The 15,470-nt window shown below is 35.8% G+C and overlaps 1 protein-coding gene across 4 annotated transcripts in view; it reads right to left on the bottom strand.

Annotated features, from left to right (window-relative positions):
* Nucleotides 1-4,581: 4,581 nt before the first annotated feature.
* Nucleotides 4,582-15,470, bottom strand: part of HIF1A (hypoxia inducible factor 1 subunit alpha) — a 43,617-nt gene continuing 32,728 nt past the window's right edge. For 2 of the 4 annotated variants that reach the window (XM_069465039.1, XM_069465037.1), the window contains exons 8-15: nt 14,355-14,502; nt 11,710-11,930; nt 10,768-11,054; nt 9,920-10,042; nt 9,360-9,793; nt 7,065-7,173; nt 6,391-6,517; nt 4,582-5,901 (exon numbers count right to left, since the gene is read on the bottom strand). In XM_069465039.1, coding sequence (XP_069321140.1) covers nt 5,750-5,901; nt 6,391-6,517; nt 7,065-7,173; nt 9,360-9,793; nt 9,920-10,042; nt 10,768-11,054; nt 11,710-11,930; nt 14,355-14,502 — 1,601 coding nt within the window. In that variant the 3' untranslated portion in view covers nt 4,582-5,749. The remainder of the gene's footprint in view (nt 5,902-6,390; nt 6,518-7,064; nt 7,174-9,359; nt 9,794-9,919; nt 10,043-10,767; nt 11,055-11,709; nt 11,931-14,354; nt 14,503-15,470) is intronic. The other 2 variants (XM_069465038.1, XM_069465041.1) reach the window with 2 other exon arrangements.

Genomic DNA, 15,470 nt, shown 5'->3' with positions numbered 1-15,470 from the left:
ATCCTAGTTTACTTGTCAAGCTATATATGGCGTTTTTAAACTTTTTAAAAGGCATGACCCTCTGTGATAAATATTACAGCCCACCACCCAGCCTGCTCTCCTCTATGGAGAATGGCTAATCTGTGAAGATTAAGCATCTGTAGGAACAAAAAACTTATAGCACTCCCTTTAGTGGTACCTCCCTAATGAAATACAAACACACATATACATGACTGATGCTATAGACCAGTTTCTATTAATAAAAAAGTTTAAAACACCTTGACTACATTTAAAAAATGTATCCTTAATTTCTATGCAGTTCTATTAGAAAAACCACAATGAATTTTCCTGAAGGAAACACATTCAAATAAAATGTAATAGGTAGTGAGCTCTGGATATGCAGAGGCGAGGTTATTTACTCTAAACAATACCTAGCTTTGCACTTTACAATAAACTGTGCAATCTGAACCTGTTAATTGCAGAGATTAAATTTAAGGCCCCAAGATTTTTCCGTATTCTGTAAACTCACCTTCCTTCTGTCCAACAAGATTATCTTCCCATAAAAGATTCTCCATAGCTAGCACACAACAAATTTAGAAAAACAAGCAAACAAGAAAAAAAAACCAAAAAACCACCACCTGGGGCAGCTGAAGTTTCCACATAATTAGTCATTTCTCAAAATGCTTTATTTAAAATAAGGCAAGTCTCTGAGTGCCTTAGGGTAATGTATTTAAAACAACTCTATTTTTGACTAGACTCGTAGATGAGGACTAATTTTTATTTTTTATGGTATCAGATTCATTCTCATGAGGAGTAATTTTCTTTTAAAAAAATTATATATCTAATCAAGGTGCAATCTGTTAGGAGACCTCAGATATTTTTCTATTCTACAAAGGACTCCTTTACACCCAAAGCATTTTCTTGGAAATTCGTGGGAGACAGCTCTACAGCAACACCCTGAGCCCCATTCCCCCACGCTCCCCATCTAAAAAGCCAAGTCTGGGGAAGCGCTAGGCGTCCGGACTTTGACGGGTCACTGAAGACAAAGGCCAGGGCCGCCCCTCGCGCCCCACCCGCCCGCGCCGGCCCGCAGCGCGGCGCTCCCGCATGCGCTCCCACACGTAGGCGGGAGGCCGCGGCAGCCGGCCCACGGAGCACACGCAGCTGCCTCGCGCGGGCCGGAGCCCCGGGGCCCAAAGGCCGGGCGGCGGGCGGGGGCCGGGGCTGCTGTGCTGCGCCCTAGCACGTACTGGGGCGTGGCCTGCAGCCCGGCGGGCGGGGTCTGGGGAAGTTTCTCGGGTGGCATGGGTTTCGCTCCCTTATCATGTAACACCCGCCGCCCCAGGAACAGGAGGGGTGCCGGGTCCCTTCCGCATGCTTGGTATTTCGAGGGTCTGATCGCTGCCGCTCTCAGGCACCTGTCTTTCCGTCCCAGAATGGAGCCAAGACAAGGCAATTAAGGAAATTCAATAGTACACGGAGATCGGGTGTCTGGGCAGCGTCTTGGATTAAACCGTCCGCTACAGGTAAGAATAAAAATTATGTCCAAACCTCTGAAAGGTGTGAACACAACAAAGCCCCAGAAGGCGTTCATGGGAAAGTTTGTGGTAAAGTCTAGCTTTTATCTCATAGGGGGACTATTTCGTATCAAATTATACAGATTGCACTAAATCTTTGTAAAATGATCTGGGACAACAGGTTCAGCATTATTTAAAGGGACGAAATATGAGCAAAGTGGTTAGTGGCAGACTTAAACACTCGAATGAAAGTTTTTTTCTTTACATTTTTGTTGGTTCCAGCTAGCTACATGTTTGGAAAGGTTTTATTTAACCAAATCTTAATGTTGAAAAAAAGAAAAAAGGAAAGATTCCATCCTCTTTGTAACTTGTTTTTGATATTGCTAGTTAAAATTTTGAACTTTTAGAATAAGTTTTTGCAAAGCCAGTAATTTTAAGGTCATCCTTCCTGTACAGGTTTGTAGAAGGAAATCAGGATCTGGAATGGTAATTGTGAGGTTACAAAAACTTAAAAGAAAATAAACATGTCAAACATTAAGCAGCTCTGGGAGAACCATACCATACATTCATATAGCCTTTTAGAGTTTTAAGTGCTTTCCCATACACTGCCTCCTTAATGTGAGTTAACGGCTCCATAACTAAAGATCTAAATCTGTGGTTCAAATTCAGAACCCACTAAATAGCACTTAACACTTTTATTCTTTTCTATTTATGTCCTGCCACTCCCCTTAGAACATTTCTTCAATGTGCTATGTGATCTCATTACTTTCAAGTGATACCCAACCCTCAGTTTTCCACACCCCTGTTGCTTTCTCCCGTTTGCTATTTAAACAGTTAAGAACGGGTAAAGGAGTATGTTCTGCTGGACTGACTAGCACTGCAGGGTGGTTAGCACCACAGGCTTTGGAATCAGTGATGGCCAGCTCAAAAGCTCTGAACCTTAGAAGGCCAGCTCTCCAACAAGATTTTCTCATCTATAAAATTACATACAAGGAATTATCTCATAGGAGTTTTTTGGAGATTGAGATAACATATGCAAAATACTTAGCACAAAGTCTAGCATATAGTAAGTACTCAACAGATATCGGATTCATTTTAACTCCTAATCTGTGACCACTGTACCTGGCATTGGTAGGCTCTCTGGGTAACTATTTTCAGTTCTAAGCTTAATGGTGAGGCTTAAAGCAAATGAACAAAATATGCTAAATTCCTCTGCTGTACTGTCTTCAGGGTGAAAGTAAATACTATAGTCATTCATTCATAGCAGTATCGGAGAAGGGAGGTGCATAGGAATACATGGGGGGGAAGAGGATTAAGGAGAGAACAGCTATTACAGAATTATAGTTGCTAGGGTAGGGTTATAGTCGTTCGGTAAAAGCATTATAAAGCATTTTGAGATGGTGCATAATACTGGGAAGGGCTGGTTCTACTATTTCGAATAGCTTAAATCATTCCAGGTAGCTTGTTTTCTAAGTGACTGAGCAGTGGGTACTTGTTTTCTTCCAGCTCTACTGTCCGCTAATGTGGCTTTCCCTTTTCAATCATTGCTCCCACAAGTCATTTTCCCCGACTCCTGGACATTACATAATCTGCTTATTAATAATATTTGAAAATTTATACATAACTTCTAGCTTTCAACTGAAGCTAATTTGCTAAATAAGCAAAATTTTTTATTTTGTGACCTGGGAATATTAAGCAACTACCTTATTCTAAAATACCACCGCTAGTACTATTTGTAATTAAATGTTAAAGCACTTTGGATAGTAGTATTTGTGGTGAAGTACACCTGTGACCCCCAAATTTGGATTAAATTTTACTATTGTGTACTTTTGTTCTAAAATTTTCATTTAATTGTAATCATCGTTCTTCATCCTAAGATACAAACAGCCACCTAAGAGATCTGTGGCTTAGTTCAATTTGTCCAGGATATATGCCACAGGCTACAGGACCTAAGGTACTGCCTACATAATTTGTCCATAAAAAAGATATTGTTACCTTTAGGTGCATGGATTCATAGTGACTTTTTTGTATCTTTCTATACTGTCTGATTGTTTTAAAAATGAGACTATCTTTCCTTTTATAATCATAAAAGAAATACAGCTATTTCATAAAAGAAAAATACAGAAGAAAAAGAATAAAACTATTTAGATTTGAGAAGAGTGAGCCTTTAGGTGCCAGGCAAGTAGCTGGAGATAATCAGAACCACCTGAGATTATTCTGAAGCCAGCAGGAGTGAGAGAGGTTGGCCTGGGGATGACAGAGTACCAGTCAACAAGCCAGCACATCCAAAAGGCTGGGCCAGCTCAGGAGCAACTCAGGCAGCCACTAGCACCTGAGGTTCCAAGGGTGGGAACCCGTAACAGCCGCAGGGAGTTAGGGAGACAGTCACTTACCCAAGGGTATGCCCATGAAATGCACGGTCCTAGCCCCCAAGCTCCAGCTCCAACCTATTTCAACTGTTGCCCTCTAAGAACCTCTTGGAGATTCAGTTTCCTGTCTGGGCAGTAAGAGTAATAATAATTCCTCCCTTACAAGGTTGTTTTGATGAATAAGTGCACGTTAACAAAAATAAAATATTTTAAAAAGCCTATCATTAAAACAAAAACAAACTAAGATTTGTTCTAAGTTTGAAGTGAGAGTCAGAAGACCTAGGTTTAAATCTTTGGTCTGCCATCTACTACTTTTAGGGCTGGAGCAAATCATTTCCTCATTTGAGGTCTAAATTTATTTATCTATTAATGGGAATAGATTGGAACTCTTTAGAGGAAACCGTAGCCTTTACAACATTATGTAACTATAATGTTCAGGATTTGCTTCACTCATCCCATTCATGTTAAATATTAAATTTCTGTGTTTCTTGCTTTAACAGGCCAAGAAATTTATAAATGACATTTCTTTTCTAAAAACACTCTTTTCAGTGGAATACTATGGTTGTTATGTAGGGACTCAACATACATTAAAGTAGATAAATGTAGAAATCAGTACCAATGTAATTTTCATAAAGTACTTAAATTGTCGGTAAACAATTTTATGAGTTGGAAGTGTTGAAGAGCAAATATTAAACATAAAAGCGGATCAAAGGGGGCCTGGTCCACAGAAGATGTTTATTTGATGTAACAAAACAATACAGTTAGTGTTAGATCCAACCACAAAGAGAAAAAGGAATGAAAAATTTGTACAATGTACATAGAAAAACAAGATGTTTACTGTGACAACTATATATTCCTAAAATAATGCTTCTAAAATTACTCATTGAAATCTATATGAAAAAAGAAAGATGTTAATAGCGACAAAGTGCATAAAATCAAACATCATATTTTGAGCAAATTAACATAATAGGCAATTTTGCTAACAATGCATGATTTTTTTTTCTTGTTTAGAGTCTGCTCAAAATATCTTTATACCAACAGGGTAGGCAGAACATTTAGGTTTAATATCAATTACACAATATTAGCATAAACTTCCACAACTACATAGGGTATTGTTTTCTTTTGAGCTGCAAAGTGACTATAGAAACATCAGATGATTTCTCTGAATTGAGAATTTTATCCAAATAAATGCCACATACCTTCCAGATATATGTATATCTTTCTATATCATGTAAATGGCTTTACCCATTTAAATAATAAACCATACAGCATTTAAGAATCATTATTATATGATTAACAATGTCATGATTCAGGTTTAACAATTTCATAGGCCAAAAAAAAAAATTTCTTCTTAAAAACTAGTTTTATAAACGCAGAATATATTCCATGTGTAACTGCTGGTATTTTTTAAGAAAATATATTGTGCAATTGTGGCTACCATGTACTGCTGGCAAAGCATTATTGTTTATGTAAAATGTGAAAAAACTGAGTAAAAATTTTTCAACTGCCTATAATCATGATGAAAGGTTACTGCCTTCTTAAAAAAATTATATTGGCATCTTATTAAAAATAATTCGAAAAGGGACAAACTCCATAGCCAAAAATAAATAAATAAAAAGGTGCATTTTAAAAATGATGCTACTGCAATGCAATGGTTTAAATACCAAAGAACTGTGAAAATGAGCTGTCTGTGATCTGGCATTAAAGAACATACTAAAAAAGAGCATTCATGTAAATTAAGTAGAAAGGGGATCAAATTTGAACTAACCAAGTTTGTGCAGTATTGTAGCCAGGCTTCTAAAATTAGATATAGAAAATATAAATAGACTGCTTTAGGTAATGAGCCACCAGTGTCCAAAAAAAGGAATGAAATTATGAAAAAGCTCAGTTAACTTGATCCAAAGCTCTGAGTAATTCTTCACCCTGCAGTAGGTTTCTGCTGCCTTGTATAGGAGCATTAACTTCACAATCATAACTGGTCAGCTGTGGTAATCCACTCTCATCCATTGATTGCCCCAGCAGTCTACATGCTAAATCTGAAAAACAAAGAGATACCTAAGTATTCATTCATCTAGTCATGAGTATTTACTAAACACCCACTATGGGTTAGGTATTGCGGAAAGTAAAGCAAATACACTTCTGGAAGTTTAATCTGGCAAAACCACAGCTATGTAAACAAGTAAGTGAAATCAAGTGTTAACACTGCTATGTCAGAGCGTTTACACAATACAGTGAAGGCACAAAGGACTGATAAATCAATTTAGAAAAAGGAATAAAAATTTACAAGTTTCAGCTTCTATCAATATTGATAGCACACAGACAGAGATTTATAAAGAGAATTACTAAAAAATGAAAGTTCCATCTTGAAATATTTATCCCTGTATTACAGCCATTAGATGAAATGCTACTTTACTTTTTAATCTTGCTACGGAACCAAACTCACTAGGATTAAAGTTCCTAAATAAAAAAGTTTCATATATTTTAATTGTCTTTGTGATGTTCAAGGGCAGAAAGAATCAACTAACCAGAGGGAATTAAAATAATTGTCTTTTGCTCCATTCCATTCTGTTCACTAGATTTGCATCCTTTTACGCGTTTCCAAGAAAGTGATGTAGTAGTTGCACGATCATCTGGCTGCTGTAGTAATGTTCCCTAAAAACAGTAAAGTTATTTCAAGTTAATGTGTTAAATTTTTTTTTATAATCAAAAGCTCTGAAATCCGGTGTTAGTAACAACATATAGCCAGATAATATTAATATAAAGTCATTTGCCATCCATCATGGCTAATTGGTCTATAGATATTTTCCAGTTAATTTGGTCTAAAAATATCAGTGTGTATTACACCAGCATTGACTTAACCCAAAACACAGTAGTTTGGTTAATAAGGGAAAGTAACTTAAAGGGAAGAGAATGAGACTGTGGTGACCAATACGGAGGGTGCAGTAAGGGGAGAACATCACTTCTTACTTCAAAATACATTTGAATTGTCTAGAATTTTTTATACCAAGAATGTATTCATTAAATATTTATATTTTTAGAAAAGTGTGTACAAAATTAAAAAAAAAAAAAAATCAATGTATAACCCCTGAAAATACAACTCTAGTAATTTGGAAAAAAGAAGGAATTACCTATATAAATATAACTTGGAAATAGCACATTAGCTAGAAGAGAAAAGCAAACATACTACTCTCACACTTACAATTCCTACTGCTTGAAAAAGTGAACCATCATGTTCCATTTTTCGCTTTCTCTGAGCATTCTGCAAAGCTAGTATCTTTGGATTTAGTTCTTCCTTAGTAACGGTAGTTCTGAAAAAGAAAAAAAAATTCTAAATAAAAATATGGTGGTTTTATTATTTTTAGAAATATCCACTGATCTCTTTTAAACAAAATACATGATACCTTGGTTTTCCAAGATTAAGGAATGTAACACAAGAGAATTTTCCTGATTGCTAAAGTTTATCACCTTAAAGCCCAAGCTCAATTTTTAAAGCAGAAAATTTTTAAGCTGGGCATGGTGGTACACACCTATAGTCCCAGCTACTTGGGAGGCTGAGGCACCCAGGAGTTCAGGGCTACAGTGAGCAACGTCTGTACCATTGCACCCTAGCCTGGGCAACAGAATGAAATCCTGTCACTAACAAAAGAAAAAAAAAAAAAAAACACCAAAAAATTTTCTAAACTATGCATATCCTTGTTTTATAAAATAGAACCAAATAGAACTAAATTGACGTTGTAGGGTCAAAAAAACAGCTAACTATCAGCCTTTTATTCCACCTAATATAACAATACACTTATATTCTTGGAACTACTGAAATACAAGATCAAATTCACATTTGTATAGTGTTTTCAGTTTATAAAACATTTTATGTTCCTTAGTCCCTTTTACCTCACTCCAGTTCCTAAGATAGGTAAGGTACACCTGAGGCCTATTAGGTAACTTTCTTAAACTCCCACTGCTAATTAGTTGCAGATATGGAACTCTAGGTCCAGATACCCCACCCACCAAAACCTCCCTCCTCTTACCACTACGTGCTACTTTGCCCTCAAACCGTCTGGTTATCACACCTGAACTATCTGTATCTAAAATTAGTATTAAATAGTGAATAACTGTTTTAATGAGTCAAGCATATCAGTTTTGTTATATTTATTTTGCTTTTCAAGAACCCCGCCTCATGATACATAATCATAATGGCTCCTTGCTGTGTTCTAGATGGTTGAGAATGCCAAATGAGTGATATATTACTCTAACTACTCTCCTATATGCAGTTTTGTTTTTAAAAATTCTGTAAAACCTCTATTATATAAATAGGCAGTTTTAAAAATTCCTATATAAAATATATTTATGAAATATAACACTATCATGTAAATATCTTAGTAATACTTTTATAAGTCATTGTCATTTATATTACAATAGTCATACATCTATTAGTCCAACCACCATTTATTGAGGAGGTACTACACATTAGGTCCTGAGCTAAGTAAGAGTATCACTAAAATGCCCAAGACACTTTCATTGCCCTAGTAGTACTTCTGAATTCATCTTAAGTCCCAAGATCTTTTCCTGGCTCAAGGAAAAGGCCTCTCCCAGTGCTCTAGGTCAAAGTGGTAATGCTGGGCAAGGAAAAAAAAAACCATGTGCTCTTAATATGGCAGTGCATCTTTCCTATTGCTATGGATACTGACTCAGTACAGACACAGTAGAGAAGGAATCCTTTCTGTCCTCCAGACTGACTAGCCAAAACTTCTTTCCTCTAGCCATAGCCTCAAATTTAAAATACGTCAAATCTCACTAAAAATTACATACAGAAATTATAACTTAAAAATTGGGTCATGTACATATGTTTGTTCAAACTAGAAGCAATGTCATAAATCATGCTTGGATTCCTGGTGTAGACCTCAAAAACCTATTTAGTCTATAATATAGCTAATGTTCTACAAATATATAATAAAAAATAAAAGCAACTTTAATACAAGTATATATACATAACAAAACTTAAAAAGAAGGCTTGTAAATATTAAACACTGAAGTTAATTAAAGCCCATCAGGCTCAACTGGAATGGGCAATTGCAAATAACCCATAAGTTGGAAGGGCTTTTATTTAAGTAAGCTTAAAAGACCTCTAACAATAGAAGCATTCTAGTAGTGAGGACAGTTAACTAGTCTGATTGAAACAACTGTAATTATGTCTAGGCCAACTCTTACACATTTACAGAACTTACTGGCTGGATTTTATTTTTAAAGGCATTAGGAGACTTTTCTACCTCCTACATTTAGATACGTGATATGATTGTTTTAGAGAAAATAAATATAAAGGCTACTTTAGAAATAGTTTCTTGAGTGCTTATTTTAAGTTCAGAATTTGTGTATCAGTTTTATGTTCCTTAAAGCATATAGATCAGAAGGTTTGCTATATGTTTAGAAATCATTTACCATCACACACATTTTTTCAAAAATAATAAAAGAACTATAATTTTAATTTATATATAAATACCTTTGACTCAAAGCAACAGATAACACATTAGGGCTTCTTGGATGAGATTTTTCTGTCTGTTCTATGACTCCTTTTCCTGCTCTGTTTGGTGAGGCTGTCCGACTTTGAGTATCACTATATGGTGATGTTGCAGCACTAGTAGTTTCTTTATGTACGTGGGTAGGAGATGGAGATGCAATCAATATTTTAATGTCTTCCATACCATCTTTTGCCACTGTTTTTAATTCATCAGTGGTGGCAGTGTTAGTGGTGGCATTAATAGTAGGTTCTTGTATTTGAGTCTGCTGGAATACTGTAATTGTGCTTTGAGGGCTTGCACTTTGAGGGCTTGAAGAACTGCTTTCTAATGGTGACAACTGATCGAAGGAACGTAACTGAAAGTCATCATCCATTGGGATATAGGGGGCTAACATCTCCAAGTCTAAATCAGTGTCCTTTAAAACAACAAACACATGAGTTTTTACAATGGCCACATGTTGTAAATAAAAAACAAGTTAAAGTCACTACAGACTAAAATTTAAGAAAATTTAATATAAAATACAATAAACAAGTTCATATACCTGAGTGGAAAATGGATTCTTTGCTTCTGTGTCTTCAGCAAAAAGTTTTTCTACCAATTCCAACTTGAATTCATTGACCATATCACTGTCCACATAAAAACAATATTCACTGGGACTGTTAGGCTGAAAAAGGAATTAAATGTGTTTATTTTCCCTGATAAAGCCTCCACATTATTAGACACAGGAAGCTGTGAAATTGAATCATTCTAGATCTAGAAAGAGCCTGTTGTGATAGCTCTAGTCTTGGCCGCCTAGCCTTTAAAGACTATTTTTACTGTGTTTATAGGACAGTTGATATCCAGACAGATATAGAATTAAAAAGACCAGTTATTAACTGTTCTGGGTAAGACTTGGTATATTCATGTTACACTTATCCAGAATTTTGAAATAGTGATAGAAATAGGACTAAACTAGGCAAAGAACTTACAGGGTCCTTTCCCATTTAAAAAGCCTGTTGCCACCAGACAATTCTCCAACTCAAAGAGTATGTAATAGTCTGGAGCTATCTTGTGCATACATAGATAGTATTATTCTCTTTGGGTGTCCAAATTCAAGACTTTTTTGTCTTACCGATATAAATATATAGAGAAACACCTTTTAGGTTATATTAAGTCAGTTCCTTCCAATGTTTCTGATTATCTTTGAGCCTATAACATACGCTGAGGTCTGAGTTAGGTTAATAGCTTTTGCAATTTTAAAATGCTAAAATGTATACACACACACACACACACACACACAATTTGACATGTGGTTTAAATTAAAATTTGGATCAAATTTACAAATACTTTCCTGAATGTTAAAATCTCAATCTTAAAGTTGTCCTTTTCTTATTATATCATGACACTAACCTCAGGTGAACTTTGTCTAGTGCTTCCATCAGAAGGACTAGTTGGCTGGTCTTGAATCTGGGGCATGGTAAAAGAAAGTTCCAGTGACTCTGGATTTGGTTCCAATTTCAATGCAACTTCTTGATTGAGCGCAGGGTCAGCCCTACTTCGAAGTGGCTTTGGAGTTTCCGAGGCAGGTAATGGAGACATTGCCAAATTTATATTCTGTAATTTTTCATTAGATGAGGGAAGCATTACATCATTATACAGTGGAATTTCCTCAAGTTGTTGGTCATCCGTTTCTGTGTCTGTGGGGAAAAACATTAGTTAATCTAAAGTATATAAGGATTTTAACATACAGAAATTTGTTCTTTTTTCAAAAGATTTATCTGATTCATCAAACAACAAAAATGTTACCAAATTTTTCTTACTCAGAAAGTTTACAGGTTATTATGGTATAACCAAAAGATTAGGTTATCTTTCCAGTCCATTATTGACAACTCCTATTAATCCATATGGCATAGACGACCTGCAATTCCAACCTTCTTATATGTTAAAATGTAACCCAGTTTGAAATTAGTTTCATTGTAAATGTTTGATGTTATATAATGATTGCTTATGTATCCTTTAATGCAACTATACCTATTGCAATATAACTCAGCTAAATTGTAAAGAAAATCTGAAAGCAGGTTATTGAAATAGCAGAGTAGTGGGAAAAATTTATGTGAGAAGAAGAAATACCTTAAGGACACTATGAAACACAATTTCTGGCAATGTGAAAAAAGCAAGAATGCTAAGAAATTACAGGGGCAAAAATATTTAAGCAAATACTTTTAATCAAAAAAAATGTATAGGACTGTAATGTCCAAATGATTACTAACAAAAAATGTCTAAGTTTAGTTGAAATGGGGCTTGCAGCAACAGCCATGATTTAGGAGATGAACAAAATAACTAAATACCAACCATTACTGCCAAAATCTAAAGATATGATTGTGTCTCCAGCGGCTGGGGCCAGCAAAGTTAAAGCATCAGGTTCCTTTTTAAGTTTATCAAAGAGGCTACTTGTATCTTCTGATTCAACTTTGGTGAACAGCTGAGTCATTTTCATATCTGAAGATTCAACTGGTTTGAGGACACATTCTGTTTGTTGAAGGGAGAAAATCAAGTCGTGCTGAATAATACCACTGTCAAAAGAAGAGAAATTAGTAATCCTTAAATCACTTGACACAATGAGGGGGAGGGGATCTGTGAAATGATCTTATTTCTTTAAAAAATTCTGCTTTATGAAAAGGAACATTTTGGCTGGGCGTGGTGGCTCATGCCCATAATCCTAGCACTTTGGGAGGCCAAGGTGAGAGGATCACTTGATGCCAGAGTTCAAGACCAGCCTAAGCAACATAGTAAGACCCTTTCTGTATAAAAAATTAAAAAAAATATATTAGCTGTGCATGGTGATGCATGCCTATAGTCCCAGCTACTCAGGAGGCTGAGGTAAGAAGATTGCTTGAGCCCAGGAGTTCAAGGCTGCAGTGAGCTATGATGGTGCCACTGCACTCCAGTCTGGGCAACAGAGCAAGACCCTGTCTTTTAAAAAAAAAAAGAACATTTTAAGACTTTAAGATTCCTTGAGATGTATGATCTCTCATGCATACTTTGTCACATTTAGGGTTTTAAAATGCCAATATGAAATAAAGACCTAAGAAGATTCACAGTACAAAATAATTTCAGTAATTTCAATTAAAAACTTCAGATACCGTTTGGGAAGAGTGGTGGTGACAAGGAAATTTGCAATCAAGTACATGAAGGACACAAATAGATCTTCAGAATTTTTGTACTGACCCACATATAATGAAATTGCTAGAAAAGAACTCTTTGGCTCTAACATATGAGGCATGACCTAAGGATGGTCCTGAATATATACAGATAAATAACCAATGTTTTTCTAAGAGAGATGCCATACTTTCTTTGGTGGTAAGAAAATGATATGGTGATACCATCTACAGGATAAGATTGAAGAGAGATGATGAACAATAACTCCATCTTTGTGTTTGGCTTAAATGTAAATTTTATTACTCCTTTAATTAAATGTTCATTATGTAAAATGAACTGAGGAGACAAAGTTCAAAATAACCCCTGCCCTCAAGTTCATAACCCATTATGAAAGTAGATGTGTAAACAATTGAAATACACTATGATAATTGCTAAAATGGAGAAAGCTTGCTTCACCGAGAAGCTAACAAGCTGAAACAATTAAAGAAATGTTTGGGCGCAAGTAACAATTTGTTAGGCAAACTGGGGTTGAGGGGAAAGGAAGGACCTTGCAAATGGGGCATTCTTATGAAATGGTAAAGTCACAAAACAACTCTTTGGCACTAATATTAAAACATGGTGTCAAAAGTGGCAAGAATAAAATCAAATGACCAAAGTCTTCCTAAGAGATGTGACTATAGATTTTAGAGGGAGGGCTAACCCTATGAAATCATGAATATGATGACAAGAAATGATGCTGTGCACATAAGCAAGGATTTATCTTGGCTGTGTGTGCTAAAGGTATCTTTTAAAAAATTCTAAGGAAAATGAGATGATGAGATATCCACACTAGAAAGCTCAGCCTGGTAGTAATGTGGAAGATAGACTAGAATGTGGTGGTAATATGGGCAGGTAGACTAGACAGGGCAGGAGCCTAGTGAAATAGACCAAATGAAAGATTAATTTAAGATATATATAATATGCACAAACCAATGAACTAAGAGAAGAGTTCATGAATATACAGGAGCCATGTGTCACCAATATACAGCCTTTTAAAGTGATCTCACATAGAATTTCATTATAACATTTTAAAGTAAGTATTACTGCATTTACATAGATGAAATTCAAGAAACGAAGAGACTTTCCCAAGGTCATGGAGCTAATGAATAGCAGAGCTATGACTCAAACCTAACTTTCCAAGGCCAATATTCTCCCTACAAAAATAACACAGCTGTCTTGAGATAGGATATGCTGATAGCTGTTTCAGTAGAGCAAACTAATCCATAGATCTGGAATTTTTCCAAGGTCTTTTTAAAAACAGGAGTGAAAGTATGGGGATAGACAACTACTGATAGTTATTTAGTGGCATCACTGTGGAATAGTTGTAATTGAAACCTAGATCAAAGTACTGAAAATCTTAATTTGGTAGAAATGTAAAAAGTAAAATAAAATTCAGTTAATTATTTTTTAAGAGAGAAAGGGTCTTGCTCTGCCACTGCTGCCGGAGCACAGGGATACGATCATAGCTCACTGCAGCCTTCAATTGCTGGGCTCAAGTGATCCTCCCACCTTGGCCTCCCAAGTAGCTGGGACTACAGGTATGTGCCACCACACCCAGTTAATTTAAAAAAAATTTTTGTAGAGATAGGGTCTCACTATGTTGCCCAGGCTGGTCTTGAACTCCTGGGCTCAAGTAATTCCTCCACCTTGGCCTCCCAAAGTGCTTATTATAGGCATGAGCCACCACACCCAGCCAAATTCAGTTAATGTTTTTAATCTTCTCTCTTTCTATAAATGAACAGAGTATACAAAAAGAGTTACTTCTTTGCTCCCCCAAAATGTTTATTTCTCAAGCTTACCTCACAACATAATTTACACATACAATGCATTGTGGTTGAGAGTTCTTGGTGTTATATATGACAGTTGCTTGAGTTTCAACCCAAACATATCCACCTCTTTTGGCAAGCATCCTGTACTGCCCTGTGGTGACTTGTCCTTTAGTAAACACTAGGAGTGAAAAGGAAAAAGAATCATGCAGAGAAAATAATTTAACTTTGAATTTTCAATCAAATGAAAAGATGTTGAATATTGGTCATTGTTTTAGAAAAGGGCAGAAATGTTTATTTTAATGGAATCAGTTGTAACTGTTTAAATTGATGGAGAGCAAGAGAAAGCCCCAGCACAGCTGAAAAATACTTCCTTCTTCTAACCCTCCAAGTAAAACTCCTTTCCTGCCAGTCTTCACTTGGAAGAAAAGTCAGGACTGAGAGAGAGCAGTGACTAAAATTCCTTTAATGACTTATGTTGAAAGTGTCATCAAGAGATCAATGACCTTGGTTCCATAGGGAGCATTCAGGAAAGTGGTACTGCTACCATTTCCTTAAATTCTTGCTATAGTTTCCACAGAACCAAAGAAGCTTCAAAAAGCTGTACTTAGCATATTTGAATTCCATATTGTAGTCTTTTGGCAATGGGCAATCTAATTATTGATTTGGAAGAAAGTACTGAATAAATCATAATGATGATATTGTCATGAGTTTTGGGGCTCTGACTGCAGAGTTGGGCCTACTCTTCAGTTCAAGACTAATCACACTAACTCAGAGGCATTTGGGTATCCCTAATAACACTAGGAAGTCATGTTTAGGTTCATATTAAATAGGCAAGTGAGAAATTCCAAAGTTTAACTTACCTTGGGATCTTAAATAACATTCATTTGAGTAAAATTCAGAATCATACCTATGTCAAGGGTACTTGTTACCACAAGTGCATGATGTTAATCACTTTCACATTCACTGACTGACTGTACAAATATTTTCTTAGTGCCTTCTATGTACCAACCACTGTTCAGGCAGATGCTGAAAATGATGCTATTAAATACTCTGTAACATTTAATTTTTTTAAAGTTTATGTATTTAAAAATGTCAGGGAAATTTTATATATTATTAAATGATTCTACTTTTACTGATATTTGTTGT

Source organism: Eulemur rufifrons, chromosome 2 (genome assembly GCF_041146395.1).
Source record: "Eulemur rufifrons isolate Redbay chromosome 2, OSU_ERuf_1, whole genome shotgun sequence".
Classification (NCBI taxonomy): Eukaryota; Metazoa; Chordata; class Mammalia; order Primates; family Lemuridae; genus Eulemur; species Eulemur rufifrons.
This window is presented reverse-complemented; position numbering and strand designations above follow the sequence as displayed.